General features: G+C 58.1%; 1 protein-coding gene across 1 annotated transcript; it reads right to left on the bottom strand.

Moving 5' to 3' along the window:
• Positions 1 to 1014: 1014 nt before the first annotated feature.
• Positions 1015 to 18441, bottom strand: DIPK1C (divergent protein kinase domain 1C). Its single transcript, XM_075993798.1, has 4 exons — positions 18244 to 18441; positions 9683 to 10366; positions 4919 to 5083; positions 1015 to 2034 (listed from the first exon to the last, which is right to left on the bottom strand). Exons 1-4 carry the CDS (start codon positions 18439 to 18441, stop codon positions 1819 to 1821), a joined length of 1263 nt encoding a protein of 420 aa, XP_075849913.1. The 3' UTR covers positions 1015 to 1818.
• Positions 18442 to 20215: the final 1774 nt, after the last annotated feature.

Below are 20215 nucleotides of genomic sequence, written 5' to 3'. Positions count from 1 at the left end.
CATTTGCTTCTACTTTGGGTGACATGAAAACTTGTCCCTTGTCCAGGGTAGCTCTGCTGCCTGGCCAGTGAGCTCAGAGCCACTAAGGAAGGGCTGTCACCCCAGGCTCTACCCACTAGAGACTTGACCTCCCAGCACAAAACCTGGCTCTTAAAGGTCACAGAGGGCAAAGCCTGGCTACCTCCCTCCCTCCCCCTCCCCCGCTGTCTCACGCCTGTCCTCCTGCAAACAAGCTTGCTCATGAAGAACCTGCCCAGAGGTGACCATGGTTCCAGGTGAGCCCCTCACCACCCAGAATAAAGGTGGCACCCGGTGCAGCACTGGTGCAATGGGAGCCTCCCCTCGGGGTCCAAAGCCAGCTGTTCCCCTTGCGGTCCACTAACCCACTGGCCTGTGCCTCCAACCGGGGTTTCATTCCCTTCTGCTGCAAGAGCGACTGACACGGGTTTTCCTTCCCGCCAAAGAACACAAAGGGAGTCTGCTGTACCTGATGCGAGGGGTCCCTTGTGAAACTCGGTGTCGTTTGGAAAATGGCCCATGGTGACGGAAGAGAGGGACAGGGCTCACAGGTAACGGTGGCCTTCGGGCAAGTCTTCTGGGAGGGCAGACTTCAGAGCTGGGGGCCCCGGGCCATCCTGGTGCCTCGAGTTGTGTCCTCAGGGGGAGCCCAGGTGCAGACCCGGGCATGGCCTGGAGACTCGTGTCCCCAGAGTGCCCGTGACTCAGTCTCCAGCAGTAGAGGAGAGGCGCTGGTCTCTGGCCCCGCCTGCAGCCAGTGCTGACTCAGCACTCGCCCTGCTTTGCCTTCTCTCCCCAGCGGCCACAGCGCCGCCGCACTGAGTGGCCCGCAGCCCCTGCACCAGGGAAGAGGCATCGCCGTGGGCGGCAAAGTGCTCCCTGAGACAGACCCCTAAAGTCAGCGGGTTCTGCAAGATGCAAACGCTGCAAGACGCAGACGCTGCAGGCCGCCGCTACACACTCTTCAACCCGAACGACGTTCCCTAAAGATACAACTTTTTTGTTTTTTATTGTATTTAATTCCAAAAGAAAGGTAGCTGCTCCTTTGCCAGGTAGGCAAGTTGTCCCAGAGGACACCCTAGGGAACCCAGTCCCCGCCCAGACACCACATGCCCCGCACACTCAACTACTCACGCACACGCGCTCCCGTGCACAGGACTCACATGCACAGGCTCACCCACGTGCGCGTGCTCAGACACGAACACACACACTGGCATGTGCGCACACTCACAGCACACACCCGTTCACACGCACCGGCGCGCACACTCCTCACACGCATCATGAACACGCTCTTTCCTACGCACACTCACATTCACACAAATGTCATGGGTACACACGCTTGTGCACACACACTTGTGCACACCCACGCGTGGACACCCTCACATTTCTTTGTACACACTCACTCATTTACACACACACACACACTATTTTTTAACGTGGTGACGCTGCACAGGAAGGACGGCCAGCACTGGTTTGCTCCAGTGGGCGGGAACGGCGCTCTCTGCAGACGGCGGCCGCGGCTGGGCCGAGAGGCCTCTGTGCCCCCTTCCTCCTTTCACCCCACGCAGGGGGACAGGTCGAGGCCCAGCGGGGATCTTAAAACGAGAGAGCGAACCGAGCCAGGACGCGGCGAGGGAGGCCACAGCCCCGCAGCTGAAGCGGAGCCGCAGCTCGAGCGGTTCAGGCTTCCGGAGAGCGTGGCGGCATCTTGGGGACCGCGCGTCAGCCGGTGAAAACGTCCCGTTTTTAAACGGCCGCAGAAGGAGTCACTGCAAGGTCACTGCTCCTTTGCGAGCACCCTTAAGGCCGGAGAAGCGGCTGCTTCTCTGCCCCCTGCAGCTCCCTCTGCGCGGCTTGGAGGAGCCGGCGAAGCTTCCAGAACACGCTGGGGGCTGCTCTCGGGGAGTCCGCGCATTCCCGCACCGCGTCCCGCAGCTGCAGCTGCAGCTGGAAGGAGACGGCGGAGCTCTTGAGGGGCGCGGAAAACCAGTGGCGAAAGATTTTGTCGCAGATGACCTGCGGGAAAGCAGGGTGGGCAGTTAATTCAGGGCAGCTCATCCCCCAGGGGACTCCCCGCCTGCCCGGGCTCAAGGTCAGGAATTCGAGACCAGCCTGAGCAAGAGTGAGACCCCATCTCTACTAAAAATAGAAAGAAATTAGGTGGACAACTAAAAAGTATATATATATAGAAAAAATTAGCGGGGCATGGTGGCGCATGCCTGTAGTCCCAGCTGAGGCAGGAGGATCGCTTGAGCCCAAGAGTTTAAGGTTGATGTGAGCAAGGCTGATGCCACGGCACTCTATCCCGGGCAACAAAGCCAGACTCTATCTCAAAAAAAATAAAATAAAAAACAAATTATTTTATTTCTCTTTTACATAGAGAACACATTTGCATGTGCACAATTTAAAATGTCCTTAAGGACACAGTGTAATCTCAGTCTCCACCCACCCTGGACACAGTTCCCCACTCTGCAGGGTGACCGGGTGTGCGAATGTCCTTCTCGAGAGAGTCTATGCCTGCACAAGCCCACACGCACATTTCCTTTTATTTTACACAAATGCATAGGGGAGATCCCTCCAAATCATTCCTTATAAGTATGCTCCATTTGCTTTAATGGCTACATCTCAAATGTGTGGATGTACCGTAATGTTTTGTTTTTTTTGGTTTTTTTTTTTGAGACAAAGTCTCACTCTGTTGCCCAGGCTAGAATGCTGTGGCATCAGCCTAGCTCACAGCAACCTCAAACTCCTGGGCTCAAGCGATCCTCCTGCCTCAGCCTCCTGAGTAGCTGGGACTACAGGCATGCACCACCATGCCCAGCTAATTTTTTCCATATATATATTTTTTTAGTTGTCCAATTAATTTATTTCTATTTTTAGTAGAGACGGGGTCTCGCTCTTGCTCAGGCTGGTTTCGAACTCCTGACCTCGAGCGATCCGCCCACCTCGGCCTCCCAGAGTGCTAGGATTTACAGGCGTGAGCCACCTCATCCGGCCTATTACCATTGAATTTTAATGTGCATGTCTTTGAATGGTAAAATTAAGTAATTTTCCAAGTTGTTTGGCCATTTGGATTTCATCATTTGTGTATTTGGGACCTGTTCTTCTCTTGCCAATTTTCTTTGTGTTCCTCTTGCCTCTTAAGGAACCTATCAGAACCGCCCTTTCTATATTAGGGAAGTGACCTTGGACCCTCATTATGCGGCAAAGGGCAGGTGCTTGAGGTCTCCTTTTGTGCATGGGATCGCAAGGTGGCGGACGCTTAAGTGAAAATCATCCTGTTCTCACAGCTCCAGAAGTGTGGCTCCACGAGGGACCGAGCAAGGTGAGTCCACACGACAAGGGAGAGGCCAGGATGGAGACGTCGCTGACGGCCGGGGGTGCCTACAGGGGAAGCACCTGTGACTCTGGAACTTGGCCCGGAAGTTTGTGGAGACTCTGGGCTGGCAGAACCGGGGCTTTTGCTCGGCCTGGCCAGGCACCACCAGATGGACCCCACGGCTGGGCTGGTGTCCCCAAGTCGGTCCTCCAGCTCCGGACAACACAGCCATGCCATGCCATGGCCCTCTGGCCGCTCCGCTCTAATCTGCGTGCCGGGTCTGCACTGGGCCGCGCTGGCCTGCCGGGTTGCAGAGGGCAGACGGCGGGCCACAGTGGGGCCGCACTAGGCAGCACTGGCCTGCCAGGTTGTGGAGGGCAGAGGACGGGCCACAGTGGGGCTGCTCTGGGCCACGCTGGCCTGCTGGGTTGTGGAGGGCAGAGGACAGGCCACAGTGGGGCCGCACTAGGCAGCACTGGCCTGCCGGGTTGTGTAGGGCAGAGGACGGGCCACAGTGGGGCTGCTCTGGGCCATGCTGGCCTGCCGGGTTGTGGAGGGCAGAGGACAGGCCACAGTGGGGCTGCTCTGGGCCACGCTGGCCTGCCGGGTTGTGGAGGGCAGAGGACGGGCCACAGTGGGGCTGCTCTGGGCCACGCTGGCCTGCCAGGTTGCGGAGGGCAGAGGACGGGCCACAGTGGGGCTGCTCTGGGCCACGCTGGCCTGCCGGGTTGTGGAGGGCAGAGGACGGGCCACAGTGGGGCTGCTCTGGGCCACGCTGGCCTGCTGGGTTGCGGAGGGCAGAGGACAGGCCACAGTGGGGCTGCTCTGGGCCACGCTGGCCTGCTGGGTTGTGGAGGGCAGAGGACGGGCCACAGTGGGGCTGCTCTGGGCCACGCTGGCCTGCCAGGTTGCGGAGGGCAGAGGACGGGCCACAGCGGGGCTGCACTGGGGCAGCAGGTGGGATAGGAGAGCGAGAAAGCAGGAAGGTGCCGGGCAGGAGCCGGGCTAAGCAAGGGCAGGCGCCAGGCGGAAGTGGAGGGTGGACACTGCGGCCCCTGGCACAGCCTTGGGCCTCCTCCCGTTGCAGCCAGCACCCGTGGGCCAGGTGTGTCCCCCCCACCTGAGAGCCCCAGGTGAGGGCACCGCTAGGCCTGACGTGAACGCCCCCGCCCTGTGTGGATCCCTGCCTGCTGCGACCTCCCTGACGCGGCTTCTCCTGCCACAGGCACCGACTGGCCTCGCCCCTTGCCCCTTGCCCCTCTGGGCTGCGGTGCCTGCCCAGCCTCACTAGCTCGGCCAGTGCCTCAGGACTGCCTGGCACTCTTTTCAGTCTTGTCCTTGAGGGACGGGCCTCTGGGTTGTGTGTGTGTGTGTGTGTATGTGCATACGTGTGAAATTATGTGGATGACGTAGGCAACAAAGAACAAGTGACTATCCCGTCCTGCACTGTCCCGCCATTATTGGACACTTCAGGCGTGGAAAGGTTGCCTTCCGCCCTGCTAGGGGCATCTCCGTCGCTGGGGCCAGAAAGGACAGGGAGGACACCACCGGTCCCCGTGCCCGGCCGAGAAAGCCGCTCACCTGCAGGTTGCTGTTCACGCGTTGCGATCCACACTTGTTGACTCGCAAATCGCACTTGGAGAAACAGTCGAAGAAATTGCAGTCCTCATCTCTCGTGCAGTTTTGCTCAAGGATTTCCCTCATTTTAGGCTCAAAAAAGGCCATGTCCACGTCAATAGCCACCACCTGCAATCAAAGCAGCACACGGCTATTACAGGGACACGCGTGGGCTCAGTAGGGAGGGCAGGGAGCGGTTTGGCGGCTCCTTTTCCGCGTGTTGGGGGCGCCGCTGCCCAGAGTGCAGATCGCAGAGCTCCCTCGAGCCAAGAGGAAAAGTGCAGGCCACGCCCTGGGGAGCAGTTTTCTCCCCCCAAAGTAATGACATGTGTTTTCCTTGACACGAGCAACGGTCACAGATGACACTGTAAGGCTTTAACTGCAAAAAGAACCTTTGCAGTCACTGGTTAAAGCCAAGGATTTGGAACTACTTAAGTATCACTCTCATCTTTAAACATTTTCACAACTTTAAAAGTAAAATCTCTAAAACTTTTCTGCTTTGTTTTTTTTCCCAAGGCAGGGCTTTGCTGTGCGGCCCAGGCTGGAGAGCAGTGGTGCAATCACAGCTCACTGCGGCCTGGAACTCCTGGGCTCAAGCCATCCTCCTGCCTCAGTCTCCCTAGTTGCTGGCACTACAGGTGTGTGCCACCATGCCCAGCTAATTAAAAAAAATTTTTTTGTACAGACAGGGTCTCTGTATTTCCCAGGCTGGTCTTGAACTCCTGGCCTCAAGCGATCTTCCCGCCTTGGCCACCCAAAGTGCTGAGATTACAGGCTTGAGGCCCCATGCCTAGCCAAAAAACATCCCTCTGTTGCTTCTTCACTTTGGTCTCTGACCTTCAAGGGTCAGAATGATAACAGCTGTAAGATACAGATAATCTATCCCCATGAATACGAGCAATAAAAGGAGGCTACCTCCAAGTGGCAAGCCTGGGGGTGGGCTGGTAAAAAAAAAAAAAAAACACGAGGTGAGCCGTGCCTACCAGCATTCTCTCTCTATGGCGTATCCCTTTCCTGAGTCCTCGCAGGATGGGGATGGGGGGAAATGGCAGAGTCCAGGTTCTCGAATTGGGACTGAGTTGCAGGCACTCTGACCCCACAGGCCCAACTCCTGAGTTGTCAGCCTGAGGACTTGGAGTTTCAGGTTTAACTTCCTGGCTTCAGACCAGACAGACTTCAAACACAGAAAAGTAATAGCCTCTAAATTATGCAGATTTCCCTCCACCACCTGGACGGGACAAAAGAAGATGAGCTCAAACCTGAGAAAATCTGGAATCTGCCCAAATGAGGTTGTTTGTAGCTTCGAGGTATTAAAGAGCTGTTAGAAAACTTGATGGGTTTGAGGGAGCCGGTGGCGGCTCACAAGCCGTCACAGGTCAAGGTGGGGGATCAGTGCTGCCCTCGCCCCCGGCAGCGTTTCGAGAGAGGGCTCTGTCTGCGCTGGCAATCTCCTCCTCGGTTCTGAGCAGGGTGGGAGGCACAGCCCCTGGTTTTGGTTTTGCTTTTAGTTTTTCATGAAGGATTGATGCTCGAGGGCCATAAAGTTTCTTGGGGATTATTTAGTAAAACAGAGCAGGAGGGAAAATAGCGTATTTCTAAATTATGTGGAGAATAATGGAAACAAAGAACATAGAACTATTTCCCTATTTAAGGGGCTTTGCCTGCTTACTAGTTCAGCAAACAGAATTTATCATCCTAATCAATCTTTTCTATCTCATTACTCAGCCAAAATAAATAGCTGATTTCATTATTTACTCTGGTTAACATACTGAAAAATGAACAAGGCCTATGCTAGCAAATCTGTTGTCTTTATAATTTATTACTGGGGCTACGAGAGTCTTCTTTCTACAGTTTCTGGCAATCTTCCCAGCCCGCTCCAGACCCCCATTTAGAATTTAAGCTTCTTGAAATTTCTCCTTCTCATTTCTGATGGTTTCCTTCTCATCTCCCATGGAAAGCTAGATTTATTTTTTAACTTTGAGTGTGAGGCCCAGAATGGATTACAGTTCTAATCAGCACAGCATCGAAACCAACAGAAAAACTTGCGTAATGTTTCTTAATATCAGGAGGATCATAAAATTCTTCCTGCATGGAATTACCTAACTTGCGTCATCTTCTTCAAACTTCCTTCTGGCATCAGAATAAAAAGGGATCAATGAGAACTATTTCGTTCTTCGCTGAGAAGTGTGGCCCCGGAGTAAGAGAACCTTTCATCTGCCCGAAAGGAGCCCTTGCTGCCGACAGTTCTTGGGCCCAAAGTCATGACATTTCCTAGTGATTCATTTGCAGCCATTGGGTAAATTCTCAGGACCTGCACGTGGGCCTCTGGCCTGCAGGTGAATGAGGGTTTGGAATCGTCAGTTCTTGCCCCGCACCTGGGAGGTGGCCCCTTCCTTCTGCCAAGGCAACACAGCAACCGGCTCAAATGCAGGCCACCCCTGCTGGGTGCCTGAGCTCACCAGTTCTCACACTTGAGCACCCATCAGAACCACCTAGAAGGCTTGTTTTCAAAACACAGATTGGGCCGGTGCGGTGGCTCACGCCTGTAATCCTAGCACTCTGGGAGACTGAGGCAGGAGGATCACTCTAGGCCAGGAGTTCGAAACCAGCCTGAGCAAGAGTGAGACCCCATCTCTACTATACATAGAAAGAAATTAATTGGCCAACTAAAAATATATAGAGAAAAAATTAGCCGGGCATGGAGGCTGAGGCAGGAGGATCGCTTGAGCCCAGGAGTTTGAGGTTGCTGTGAGCTAGGCTGATGCCACAGCACTCACTCTAGCCTGGGCAACAGAGTGAGACTCTGACTCAAAAAAATAAATCAATATATAAAAACACCGATTGCCGAGTCCAACCCCAGGGTTTCAGATTCGGCAGGTCTGGGGTACGGTCTGAGAATTTGCATTTCTAGCGCGTTCTCTGGTGACACTGCTGGTTTTCCCTTCGAAGTTGTGAAATCTCAGGTAACAGACCTGAGCGTCTGCCGGAAGGTGGAGACTGGCAGCACCGGAGAAGGGAGTGGTCCCGTCTCGTGCCCGTCCTCACCCAAGCCGCGGCTGGGGCAGAGGCAACAGCTGCGGGGACAGCCCGGCCCGCAGAACACAGTATGGGGCTAGGGCAGGGTGCACGGCCATTATTTCACGGAGCAGATACTCGGTGCCTATCCTGCGCAAATGCTGGGGACACAGCCCAGGTGGGTCACGCAAACCCGTCGCTAGATCACCAACAAATGTACAGATTAAGACGTCCAGTGGTGCCTGCTCAGCGTCCTTCCAAAGCAGATGTCCTCACCATCGCCTCCACTCTCCCGGCCTCAGTAGCCGGATGCATGGACGAGTGACCGAGTGCCGAGGACTGGCCCACAACTGCCCCAGTCCGTGTGGTTGTCTTGGACACTCCACGCCTTCCTCCCCCAAGGCCTCTGCATGACCACGTCCCTGGACGTCCGTCCCTGAGGTGGACAGCACCGTTCCATGGTGTAAACCCCCTGCTCAAAAAGCAGGGACACCTTGGCCCGGGCAGCGATTTCATCTCAGCAGGTCCTGCCATGAGCACCCTCCCCTCCAACTCCTCAGGACAGCATCTGGGAGGCTGCGTGCAGCTCAGAGTATTGCAGGCAGGGCCAAGCTTCCCCTGAGCACCCTACACAGCGTGTGGACCCTCCGGGAACCTCCCAGAACTTCCTGGAACTTTCTGGAACCTCCCAGCTCCTTCTCTTCCACACTTGGAGTCGCCCCCAGCAGCCAGGGACAAGGCGTTAGGACAAAGCAGTGAGGGCAAGATGCTACGGTGCCCTTCACGGGGACAAAGGCTTGGTCAGAGAAGGGATCTACGCTGGCGGCAAATTAGTTTTCTAGGTTTCAGGCTGCTTTCCGAAGGCTGTGCCACTCGGTGCCACCTGCCACGGAGGCCCGTGGCTGGCAGCAATGGCGCCTTCACTTTGCCCCTTTATGTTCTGACCATGAAGAGTGTTCCCCACCACAGGCCAGTCCCCAGGACGGCCGGCGCGCTGAGGCGCCTGGAGCTAAGCCGGTCGCTCACCTGCCGGCACCTGCACATGGCGGGTGTAGCCTAGCTGGGGGGGGCGGGGATTGTCTCATCATGAAACACTGAAGGCCCTTTCCCTGCTTTTCCTCCAACGCGTTGTATTTCTCACGTGGCTGCAGGGCCCCAGAGCGGGAGGTAAAAATGCATCTGCCCAGATACTTCCACTCGGCAGGTTCCTCCCTGTGGGAGGCTCAGAAACTCCCCTTGGCCCTCTAGAAGTATTTCACACAGGATGGAAACTAACTAGAACCTCTGCAGGGAAAAAGCACTGGAAAAAGAAACGTGCTGTCGCAGAGCACGGGCAGTTTGACAGCAGAGTCCCCAAACTGCGCCACTGTGCACGCAGCCCACGCCCTCCTGCGCGGGTGCTCATCTCCCCGGGGTCCCTCTCCCCACTCCGCAAACACGCCCTCCAGAGAGGGGCTGGGGGCCACTGAGCTGCTCTGAGGGAACCAGAACAGGCCTCAGGGAGGACAGGCCTCGCCTGGCCCTCCGCCGCCTGTGTCGGTCTCCTTTCATTCCAATTCCCACCCGAGAGGTCCTCTGGACTCTTCCTTCACACACGGGAGGGAGGAGGCATGGCAGGTGGACGGTGGTTCTTACTGAGGCCAGCGGCTGCCACTCCTGCCACCCGCCCGTCTGCACGCTGCCCACGGCCCGCCCCACGCCCCACCCACTCACCGTGAGGTCACTCCTGATGGCGAAGTTTTCGGGCTTGATGTCGCAGAGGTGGAGGCGGTGGGAAAAGTCGCTGTGGAAATGGTTCACCATGTCCAAGAAGCTGAGAGCGATGTCACCGACGGCCTTGGCCCGGCCCTGGCCACCCCGGGGGCCACCCGCGGCCTCGCCCAGCGGGAAGAGAGCGCCGTGCTGGGGGCCGCCGGCGGCCAGGAGCTCCACGGCGTAGAAGTGGCCGCAGGAGCCCAGCACGGGCAGGACGTGCCGGCTGAGGCCCTGCAGCAGGCTCAGGTAGACGTACTCCTCCTGCTGCAGCAGCGCCCACGCGCTGGCCAGCTGGGCCCGCCACCGCGCGCCCCGCCGGCCCGGCCACAGCGGCCCCAGGCTGCCGTTGGGCAGCTCCAGGCCCAGCGCGTTCTTGACCTGCCCGGCCGCCATCAGGAGGAGCTCTGCCTCGGGGACGTCGGGGCCGCCCTCCTCCGCCTCCCCGCCCAGCGAGCCGAGGGGCTGGAAGCTGGAGAAGGCCTCGCTCTTGGACTTGAGCACCACAGGCCGGCCGCGCCAGTCGGCCTGCAGCACCTTCTTGCCCGGCTCGTAGTGCAGGCAGCCGCGGTAGCGCAGCCTCCCCGCCACGCACAGGTCCTCGCACAGGTCCCCCGCCAGTGCGCCGGCCCGGTAGTCCCGGCACTGCAAGGAAGGGACAGGGACGGGTCGGCCATCAGAGAGGAGGGGGTGCGGAAAGGGGCCGGTGGGTCCCTGCTCTCGGGATGCTTAGCATCCCGCAGTGGAGACAGGCCTCGCTAGGAGAGCAGCAGGGGCCGTTCGGTGGGGGGCGTTGGACGGGCATCTCTCTGCAGCTACGCCACGTAGCTAGGCCCAGGGCCGGGATGTCCGCAGCATCAGGACACCTGTAGACCGGGAGCGGGACTTCCACGTCCACCTGGGGGAGGGGGGGCTGGGAAAGTCTGAAGCCACGAAACGGTCAGAGGAAGGGGCTAGATCAGCTCTGGCTACGCTTCCGCCCCACCCGGAGAGCTGTAACACCCACGTCTAAGAACAGCTACGTCCGGCCTCAGCTGGGACCTGGGGCCCTGGGCCACCCTCAGCTGGCCTCAGCTGGGACCTGGGACCCTGGGCCACCCTCAGCTGGCCTCAGATGGGACCCTGGGACCCTTGCCTGCCCGCGGGGGGGGGGGACCACTGGCTGCAGTGACACCCCCCCCCCGGGCAGGCACATCCCTTGGGCTTGCTTTTTCCAGCTGGGGTTGGCGCGGCCCACAAGGCCACAGGCGCTGGGAGGGCTGCTCGGCTTCAGAAGAGAATCCGCTAGGGCACCAGAGTCGGAGCAGGTCTCGGGGCTGGTGAACAGGGTGGGGAGGGCACTGGGGACACAATCTGGAAGTGCAGGGAGCGTTGTGCCCCCGCGGTGGCAGGGAAGGCCACCCAGGAGCCCCTGGGCTCTACTCCAGGGGACCTTAGGATGGAGCCCCCACCCCCCAGGGGGACCCAGTGACCCTGTGGCCCTCCCCACCAGCTGATAGGTCCCCTAAGAGGACGGCCCAGCCCCACGGTCCTGCAGGAGGGAGGCAGGAGTGCAGGGGAAGGAGGGTGATCACTCTCTTCTCTCTTTTCTGTCTTTTACAGAAATTCTGTGGACTCATCTTTACTAAGAGTGGAGCCTATTTTCTAATCCCACCCCTTCCCCCACCAGCGACTCCTCCTCCCTCGTCGGCACAGAAAGGGCCTCTCTCTCTTCCCAGGACGCGGACAGAGCTCCGTGACGCAGGGGCGTCGTCCTGGTGCCTATGAGGCCCTGAGACGAACAGAGAATCCTAAAACTGCATTTTCCACCCTGTTTCACGCGTTACCAAGCACCCTGAAGGACCAGCCGGGGAAAACGGGCCACAGGGGGTCCTGGACAAAGGGCTGGACCCGACCCAGAGAGCCCAGATCCCGGCCCGACTGTGCTGAGACGTCCTGAGCGAGTCACCCGACTGCTGTGGGCCTCGGATTCCTTCCCCTACCCCACGCCCGCTCCGCTCCCGGCACGGGGGCTGCACGGGCCACTGGGAAGCGTGGAGGCCGCAGCACACGCGCACGCACCAGGCAGCCCGCGGGGCCCTGGATCGGCACTTAGATACAGGATTCCGCGCTGTTCAGATGCTGGCTGGGCGCGTTGCACTTTGCCGACCCCGAGTCGACCATATGCAGCTCCTTGAAATCGAAAACCGTCCCTCCAGCGCTCAGACACCGGGATACTTCCCGAGTCAGAAATCTCCGAAAACTATCAGATTTTCATGGCTCCTTTGGCCTCCCGTGGCGTCAAAGCCCGGCTGAAAAGATGCGAGGATGCGAGGCTGTTTACGGTCCGTAGATTCTATTTGAATTCACATATATTTTGCTGCAGAATTATTAATTTTTTTGATTCCTGGTGCTGCCCCCCTACGCAAAATATAAGTTATATATCGCACATTCTCTTCCTACCACCCAAAACACACCTGGCCCCAAAATGTTACGTAAGGGATTGGGGGCCTTTATACACACTGCAGGCTCGTTGTTCAAAGCCCTTCTTTGAAAGAAATACTACTAGAGCTTAAAAGAAGTGTCCAGATTTTCAAGACTATTTCAGGCAGTCACCCAACAACAGCCTGAAAGGCCAAAGCCACGCCGTCCAAAGCCACACTGGCGTCCAAAGCCACGCCATCCAAAGCCATGCCATCCAAAGCCATGCCATCCAAAGCCATGCCGTCCAAAGGCCACACTATCCAAAGCCACGCCATCCAAAGCCACGCCATCCAAAGCCACGCCATCCAAAGCCATGCAGTCCAAAGGCCACACTATCCAAAGCCACACCATCCAAAGCCACGCCGTCCAAAGCCACTGGTGTCCAAAGCCATGCCATCCAAAGCCACGCCATCCAAAGCCATGCAGTCCAAAGGCCACACTATCCAAAGCCACACCGTCCAAAGCCACGCCACCCAAAGCCACTGGTGTCCAAAGCCACACCATCCAAAGCCACACCGTCCAAAGCCACGCCATCCAAAGCCACGCTCGCCAACTCCTCTGCACACACGGGGAGCTGTGTGCGTGCTGTGCTCCTCTTGGAATTTAACTTAACAGAAGTTCGGTAAGACGCCATTCTTTGGCTTCATGGCCAGGATCTCTTTCCACAGTGTGGGGTCGTGAAATGGGCATGGAAGGATCAGGACCCTTGTGTCAACCACGCTCTGCTATGATTGCTTCCGTATCGCCCCTTGTGAAAAAAATGGCAGCCACCAGGGTCCCGGGGACCTCTCGGTCAGCCTCAGGTAGTCTCTCCCGGGAGGCCAGGACGGAAGGCAAGGCACTGAGACAGCCTCGGGGCACGAAGATGCGAGAGACAGAAATGGCACGGGGTGTTCATTTTACTTATCGTGGGGGCGTCTTTCTCTACTTTACATGGTACTTACAGAGTTCCGTGTCTCTATAATGAACCTGATAAGAAAATGCAAAGAATTGTTTCCTGATTTCCTTATGAATCCCCAAATCCCTGAATATATGATATGCAAAATGGTTTGATTCAATTCCACGAACATTTTTATAGTGTTACCTGTAGCTCACAGCAACTTCAAACTCCTGGGCTCAGAAATCCTTCTGCCTCAGCCTCCCAAGTAGCTGGGACTACAGGCATGCGCCACCATGCCCGGCTAATTTTTTCTATATATATATATTAGTTGGCCAATTAATTTCTTTCTATTTATAGTAGAGACAAGGTCTTGCTCTTGCTCAGGCTGGTTTCGAACTCCTGACCTTGAGCAATCCGCCCGCCTCGGCCTCCCAGAGTGCTAAGATTACAGGCGTGAGCCACTGCGCCTGGCCCAAAAGTGCTTTTACATGAAGTACAGAACAGAACCGAGGAAGACAGACAGGCAGGTAGCAGACGCCCCACGAACGCAGGAGGCAGGAGGTGGCCATCCTGAGCTGGGAGCTTCAGAGTCCCCGGGTGCTGGGAGGAGGGTGCGGGGAAGACTCAGCCCTGCTGGCCAGAGCGAGGACGCCCGGGGGAGACGTGCGGCTGGTGACCACTGGGCCCCATCTTCCATCTGCCCGTGAGCAGGGGAGGGAGGAAGGGAGCACCTGTGACTGCCCGGACCCTCACTCTTCTCATCTGAACTGCAGCCACCACTGCCATTGGCTGAGAGGGACACCTGAGGACCACAGAGCCACCTCCCTTCCACCAGGCCTGCAGCTGGCCGTGGGCCATGCCTTGAGCATCAGCCCCACCTTGCCACCCGCCAGTCAGCGGCCCCAGCTTTCCACAGCTAACCCTGCCGTGTGCGAGCACGGATGGGCCACCGCCCGACTACCACCCGCCCGACTACCGCCGCCCAACTACCGCTGCCAGGCCACAGGTGGCTCCGACTTGACGTTAGAGCAGGACACGACCGGAACATGGTGAGGCTTAGCTTTGGGGCAGACTGGCTTTGCCCCCACTAGCTGCGTGGTGAGTTTCCAAGTCTATAAAATGAGGAAGATGATGCTGTGTCACAGGAGACTTGGGAAGGTCCAACTGGGTCACAGACACATAGTCCCTGGCGCAGTGCCAGCCGGCGGTGGTCTTGGCCGATGCTAGTGCCCTCCCCGCCCCAGCCCTAGTTATGGAAGGGTGGGGGGCAGGGGTGTTCTTCCAGGAGGAGAAGCACCGTGGGGGCTCAGCTTGGAGACAGGGTTAGCACTGTGCAGTGCGGACGGGGAGACGCAGTTCGGCCGCACGAATGGCCTGCACAGAGGTCCGGGGTTTCGAAGCAGCGCTGCGTGTTCAGAGGACCAGACACGGTCCAGAGGAGCAGAGAGCTAAGTTACAGCACGCACCTACGGGACCACCTGGGTGTTCTGTCAAAAACGCCACTCCTCTGTGTCCCCATCTGGCATAGGTGCTTCCTGCCCAGCAAGGATCCGATCGCCTTGGCCCTGAAGCCGGCCCACCCCCAAGTGGGAATTCCTGCCTCCCTCCCCTGCCCCCAGCTGTCATTAAATCCCGGCTGCAGGCCGTGCCCTGCTGCCCCGGGTCCCCACAGCTCGGGGTTTTACACGAAGCTGCAGCATGTCAATGAAATGCAAGAGAGGTCAGAGTGGCATCTGTACGAGGTTTGCCTCTGTGCATTCGGAAAGCCACTCCGAACAGGAGTTGCAAGATGTTCTGCACATGGTGTAACTGTTGGGTTTGGCACGGGGCCCACGGACCCTGGAAGGAAGCATCCATTTGGGTCGTTTCTCTGAAGATCAGCACATTGGCTTCCAAGCCTGCCCCGCCCACAGCTGGCTTCTTGCTGTGGCACCAGGTATTAGAAAGGGCAGGACATGGAGTAGGGTGACCAAAGCCCAGTCGGGGACCGGCCAGCGACCACAGGCGGGGTCTCGGGTTTGTGACTTTACTTTCCAGGACTCCAGTCACCCTGTTTGTCATACAAGAGAGATCACTTATATTAAAACACAGCAGGCACTAAAAAGCATACAGCAGCTCTGAGCTTACGATGGGTTACATCCTGATAGACAGACCTGTGGTTAGGTTGAAAATGCATTTAATATCCCTAAACTACCAAGCACCACAGCTTACTACCCTAATCTGCCTTAAACGTGCCCAGAACAAGTACTTTACCTCCCTGGGACTCAGTTTTTCCATCTGCGAAACGGGGATACAGAAAGCAAATACTTCGTAGAGGTTGTTGAGAGAATTCAACGCAAGTATACGCATGAAACGCCTCAGTCCCGCACCTGCCTGCAGGAGGCTTTAACAGGCAGCGGGCACGTTCCGGCCCGGGGTGGCAAGGGCTCCGCCTGCAGAACTCGAAGCCAGGCTTGTCCCCATTCAGCAGGATGTGGCTCCTCAGCCTGGCCAGGCCTCCTGCCAGGCCCGCAGGAAAGGGGGGGCTCCGGAAACCTCCACATCAAGTCCACGAGTGTCCACAGTTCACAAAGACAGCATGGGCTAGAAAGCAGCAGTCAAGGGGAGCAGTGGGGTCTGACCAGGAGAACCCAAAGCTCGAAGACCCGGGGCTGGAGTGTTCTGGAACAATTCAAGTTGGCTTTTCTGGGGACTCCTGTCCGTGGTGTGTGGTTGGCTCCCTTGGGGGTGTGGGTACTTGGGGGAACCCACAGACCTGTGACCTCTGTCCCCTGCCCAGCTCCGAAGCTGTCAGGTGGGTATCCCCTGGCAGTGCCGCCTGGCCGGGAATTCACTTCGACTTTGGCTCTGCCCAGAGGCCTTCCTTGGCTCCCCTGGCAAAATTGTTTCTTCTGGGCTGCGGTATCCAGAGTGAAAGCTAATGAGGGTCTGAAGGCCAGGCAGAAAAATTGCAACCAGTTTTATTACTACGGATAAAAGCCAGGCAGAGGGAATTGGAAAGTGCCCCTGAGCTAGAGACAGAGGCTCAATTCAGCTCAGGTCCTCGGAAGCCACGCTGCCAACTTCTGCCTGGCACCACAGCCCGGCGGAGTCTGCAGGGTGCAGATCGGGGTCCTACTGAAACTTCCCAGCTCCCGTTCGGAGTGTGCAGTCAAGAGCTGAGCCAGGGCACTGTGCAGGCCCCACGTGAACAAACTCGGACTGAAAACGGGAGAAAGGGCTGTGGCAGGAACGAAGGGAGGGAAAGCGAAGCTCCGAGGACATGTGAGAAATAGCGACCTCAGACAGGCCTGGCGTCCCAACGGGGCTCCTGACAACCCAGCTCACCCAGGACCAGCGTCACGGAAACCCTCAGGAAGACCAGTGTGACATTTTCAATGGTTCTTTTGGCAACAGGGAAGATTGAAGGCCTTCGGAGGCAGAACCCGCCGCTTCAGCTTCACGTCTGTCTAGAAACGAGCCCGCGTGGCTGCCGAGGAAGACACGCTGGCCCAGCCTCTAAACAGAGTGGGTTTTGATTTGCAACCTGGAACGCTGCTGGGGAGATTATGATTCGCAATTACTTAAATTGTATCCGGCGATTCAATTTCCATTAGGCCTTTTCCCACTTAACCAGAGGTAAAGAGATGAAAAATGGTGTTCGTTTTTTATTTTAATCTAATAGATGATTATACTAGACTTTTAAATAGGTGCTCCCTCCTGGCTGACCAGCAACTTCTGCTTACTGTAATTAGGCAAACAGGCCCTCCCCCCCCCCAAAAAAAAAACAAAGGGAAAGAAAGGGGATTTTTGCATGAGTTACTGAGAAAATCAATGAGCTCTTGCAACTTAAAACTTGAAAGAACTTCAGCCTAACGGTGGAGGGCAGGTGGACGGAGAGCATCTGTGACGAGCGTCTCACCTGCATGTGGCCGATGCATGGTGACACGTGTCATATTCGATTAGGGAGCATGACTTGTTTCAGCTTGCATATTTGGCTCATTATTTTAAAAATAATTTTACAATCTCACAAAATCATTTACTTTAAGAACCTTCTCGCTCCCACGTTCTGTGAAAATCTACAATCTCAAAAAGCCCACCCATATGTAAGCAATTGGACTGAAAATTTCCCATGTGTTACTGGAAGATTTTTTTAGAAAACAGATCAGTTTTCAAAACAAAGGCTTAGAGTAGGTCACTATTTTAGGAAGTGGACAATCACTGAACTCATTTACCAGTGGTCGCTGCTATCGTCCCCTTTCTTGGATTTCCTTTTAGGGATTCCTGCCTTTACTCGAGTCCCCACCAAATGCACAGACGAGGGAGCAGCCCACGTTTCAAACGAACTAAAAGATGAGCATGTTGCTTCACAGCGTCCGCGGGCCAAGCGCACGCAGCACGCTGCAAAAGCCGAAGTGTTTCTTTCTCTCCCTAACTGTGGGGCTCAGCCGAGGAGCTGTCGGGTGCAAGGCCCTCCGGGTTTGGAGATTCTGCTGTCCAGGACCAGGACAGGGGTCCGCCGGGTCCAAGCCGCCTCGGCGGCGCGCTCTGCGCACCCGAGCGCACTGCGCCTGCTTCGCACAGAGCGCTACCGCGGAGAGCCGTGGCTTTGCGGCGCAGGGCGGCAGGGCCCTGCCAGCTGCCTGCATCTGGCTCGGCAAGGTGGGGGGTGACCCGGCAGCCCAGGGTGGCATCACAGCAGGGCGGCTGGGCTAGAGCGCTGGGACCTGAGATACAGAGGCGTAGTCCCTGCCGGCCCGAACCCCGAACCGCCGCGCGCCCTGAGCCCAGCCGCCGGACACTGGACACCAGCACCGAGGAGCCGCCCGGAGACTCGGATCAGGATCACACCCGCAAACTTCTTTCAGGAGCTCGGACTCAGGGGTGGTAGAAGAGAGTTGGACGGGAAGATTGTCTTGGGACAAAGGACCAATTTTGGCAAAAGGGGAGAACACTCCCCACCCGCCCACGGAGGGACTACCCCGGCGAGTCCCAGTTCGGGAGACCGGGTCCCGTGCCTCTGGCATTCCATGCACGTGTCTGGACCCCACTGCCCTCAGAGGGTGCCACCTCCATCCAAGTACCCAGGGTGGGGTGGGCACAGCGGCGCCGCAGCGCAGCGGCCGGGCGCGGGCAGGATGTCCGATCCCCCCTCCCGGGACGCGCGGCACGGGGCAGGCAGTGCGGCGGCGGGACCTACCAGCGCGGCCAGGATGCGCCGGCTCTTCTCGTCGGTGCAGCGCTCGGAGAGGACGCCCGGGTGCGCGCGGAGCAGCAGCGCGCCCGCCAGCACCCAGCCGGCGGTCCACGCAGCGCAGGCGAGGAGCGCGCCCTGCCCGCACCGCCCGCACCGCCCGCGCCGCCGGGCCCGGCCCCGCGCGCCCGCCACCCGCGCCATGGCCAGCCCGGCCGTGCCCCCGCCCCGCCGCCGCCCGTGCCCAGCGCCCCGCGCTCGGGTCTCGGCTCCGCGGCTCAGCCTGGCGCGGCAGGGAGGGGGCGGGGGAGGGGCATCGCGAGAGGAGGGGGCAGGCTCCGCGCCCCGCCTCGCCCTGGGGGGCGTCCAGCGGCCACAACCCGCGCACCAGGGCAGTGGATGGGGTCCTCCCGCCGCACGCCCCGCTCAACTCTTCCCCCAGCCACCTTTGCACTTTCCTGGATTGTTTTTTCTTGCACATTTCCCCCAGGAAGCCCAGCTCCCCATTTGAAAGGAATCCGGGTAGATTCAACCCCCGCCCCTTTTTTTGCACGCCCGGCCCTCTGTCAGCACATCTTTAATTGCCAGATAAGATCCCCCTTCCCTCCGTGGGCGCTCCCGGCGCAGCCGCCGCGCGCCATCCTCTGCAGAAGCCCCCACCCCACCGTCCCCGGACCCCTCGGCGCTCTCGCTGCAGCTCCGACCCCCACCGCTTGCCTCTGCCGGACGCTGTCCTCCCCTGAGTCCGACCCCAGCCTGAGTTTCCTCCGGGCTGTGCGCAGGGTCAGGGATCGAGGGTCAGGGACAGTCAGGCGTCCGGGCGACCCGGCCAGACCCTTCCCACGGGCACCCCCGAGTCACACCTCCGAGTCTCCGGCTGCCAAAACCTCGCGGGGCGTCAGTCTCAGGGGCGAAAAGGGGCCGCACTCGGTAAACATTTCCTTTCCCCCCCGGCGAGGAGCAAGCGCGCACCAGACGTGTCCAAAGCTACATTCGTGTGTTCGCGCCCTCACCTGGGGGCACGCTTCCGCGCGCGAGCCCGGCGGCCAGGTGGAGTGCTCCGCGCCCATCTAGACGCCTGGGCCCGCAGACGCGTCCGTGGCCCTCGCCGGCGGCCCCCGCCCCGCCCGAGCCGCCCCCGCGACTCCGCAAACGCCTTTCTGCGGCGAAGACGGAGCCGGGCGCCCGCCCGAGGGGACCGGTCACAGCCGGAGGGCCCTGACGCCCCCGCGCCCGCGTCCGCTTAACAAAAGCTCATTCAGCGCCGGCCGGTCCCCACCGCCCTCCCGCCTGCCCCGGCCTGGACTCCCCGAGATCCCTTCCCGGGCCGGGGAAGGCGGGAAGCTCTCGCCCTGATAAACTCTGTAATTACCCCGCAAGAACTGGCTTCTGAACCTTCTCCTTCCGACTCGCTCGTTGAACGAGTTTCGTGGCTGGCTCAGGGGCAGAAGGAATGACGCAGCATCGGACGCACCAACGCGCAGCCCTGAGGAGCACTTGGGGCATGGCACAAGCGCCGTGGGCCCCGGGGTTCGGGTCTCACCCAGTGGGTAGCGGCGGCTGTCCCCACCCAGGACACACCCAGCCAGGGCGCCAAGTGTGAATAGTCGCATAGGCCGGTTGGGTGGAACCTTTGATGTCCCATTTCAAGATAGGCGTGGAGCACAGGAGACAGCCAGGACAGGCCTTAAAATCTCAATGGTGTGAAGCTGCTTTCTTTTCCCAAGGATTTTATTTGGTGTGGGGAGGAGGGTGCGGCAATGGGAAGGAGAATGCGATAAAGAACAATAACCATTTATACTGTAAAAGGTCGGAATAAAAATCACAGGGTGAAAAAGCTGGACTTAAAATCGAAATTAACATTAGGATTTGCAAGTTTTACTTTTGTAACTTTTAAAAATCTGTTATTAAGCACACTTCTTTTGGCATTTTATTAAGAAAAATATACAGAAGAAAATAATTTCGTTTAATAAAAATA

This window comes from Microcebus murinus, chromosome 17 (genome assembly GCF_040939455.1).
Source record: "Microcebus murinus isolate Inina chromosome 17, M.murinus_Inina_mat1.0, whole genome shotgun sequence".
Lineage (NCBI taxonomy): Eukaryota > Metazoa > Chordata > Mammalia > Primates > Cheirogaleidae > Microcebus > Microcebus murinus.
This window is presented reverse-complemented; position numbering and strand designations above follow the sequence as displayed.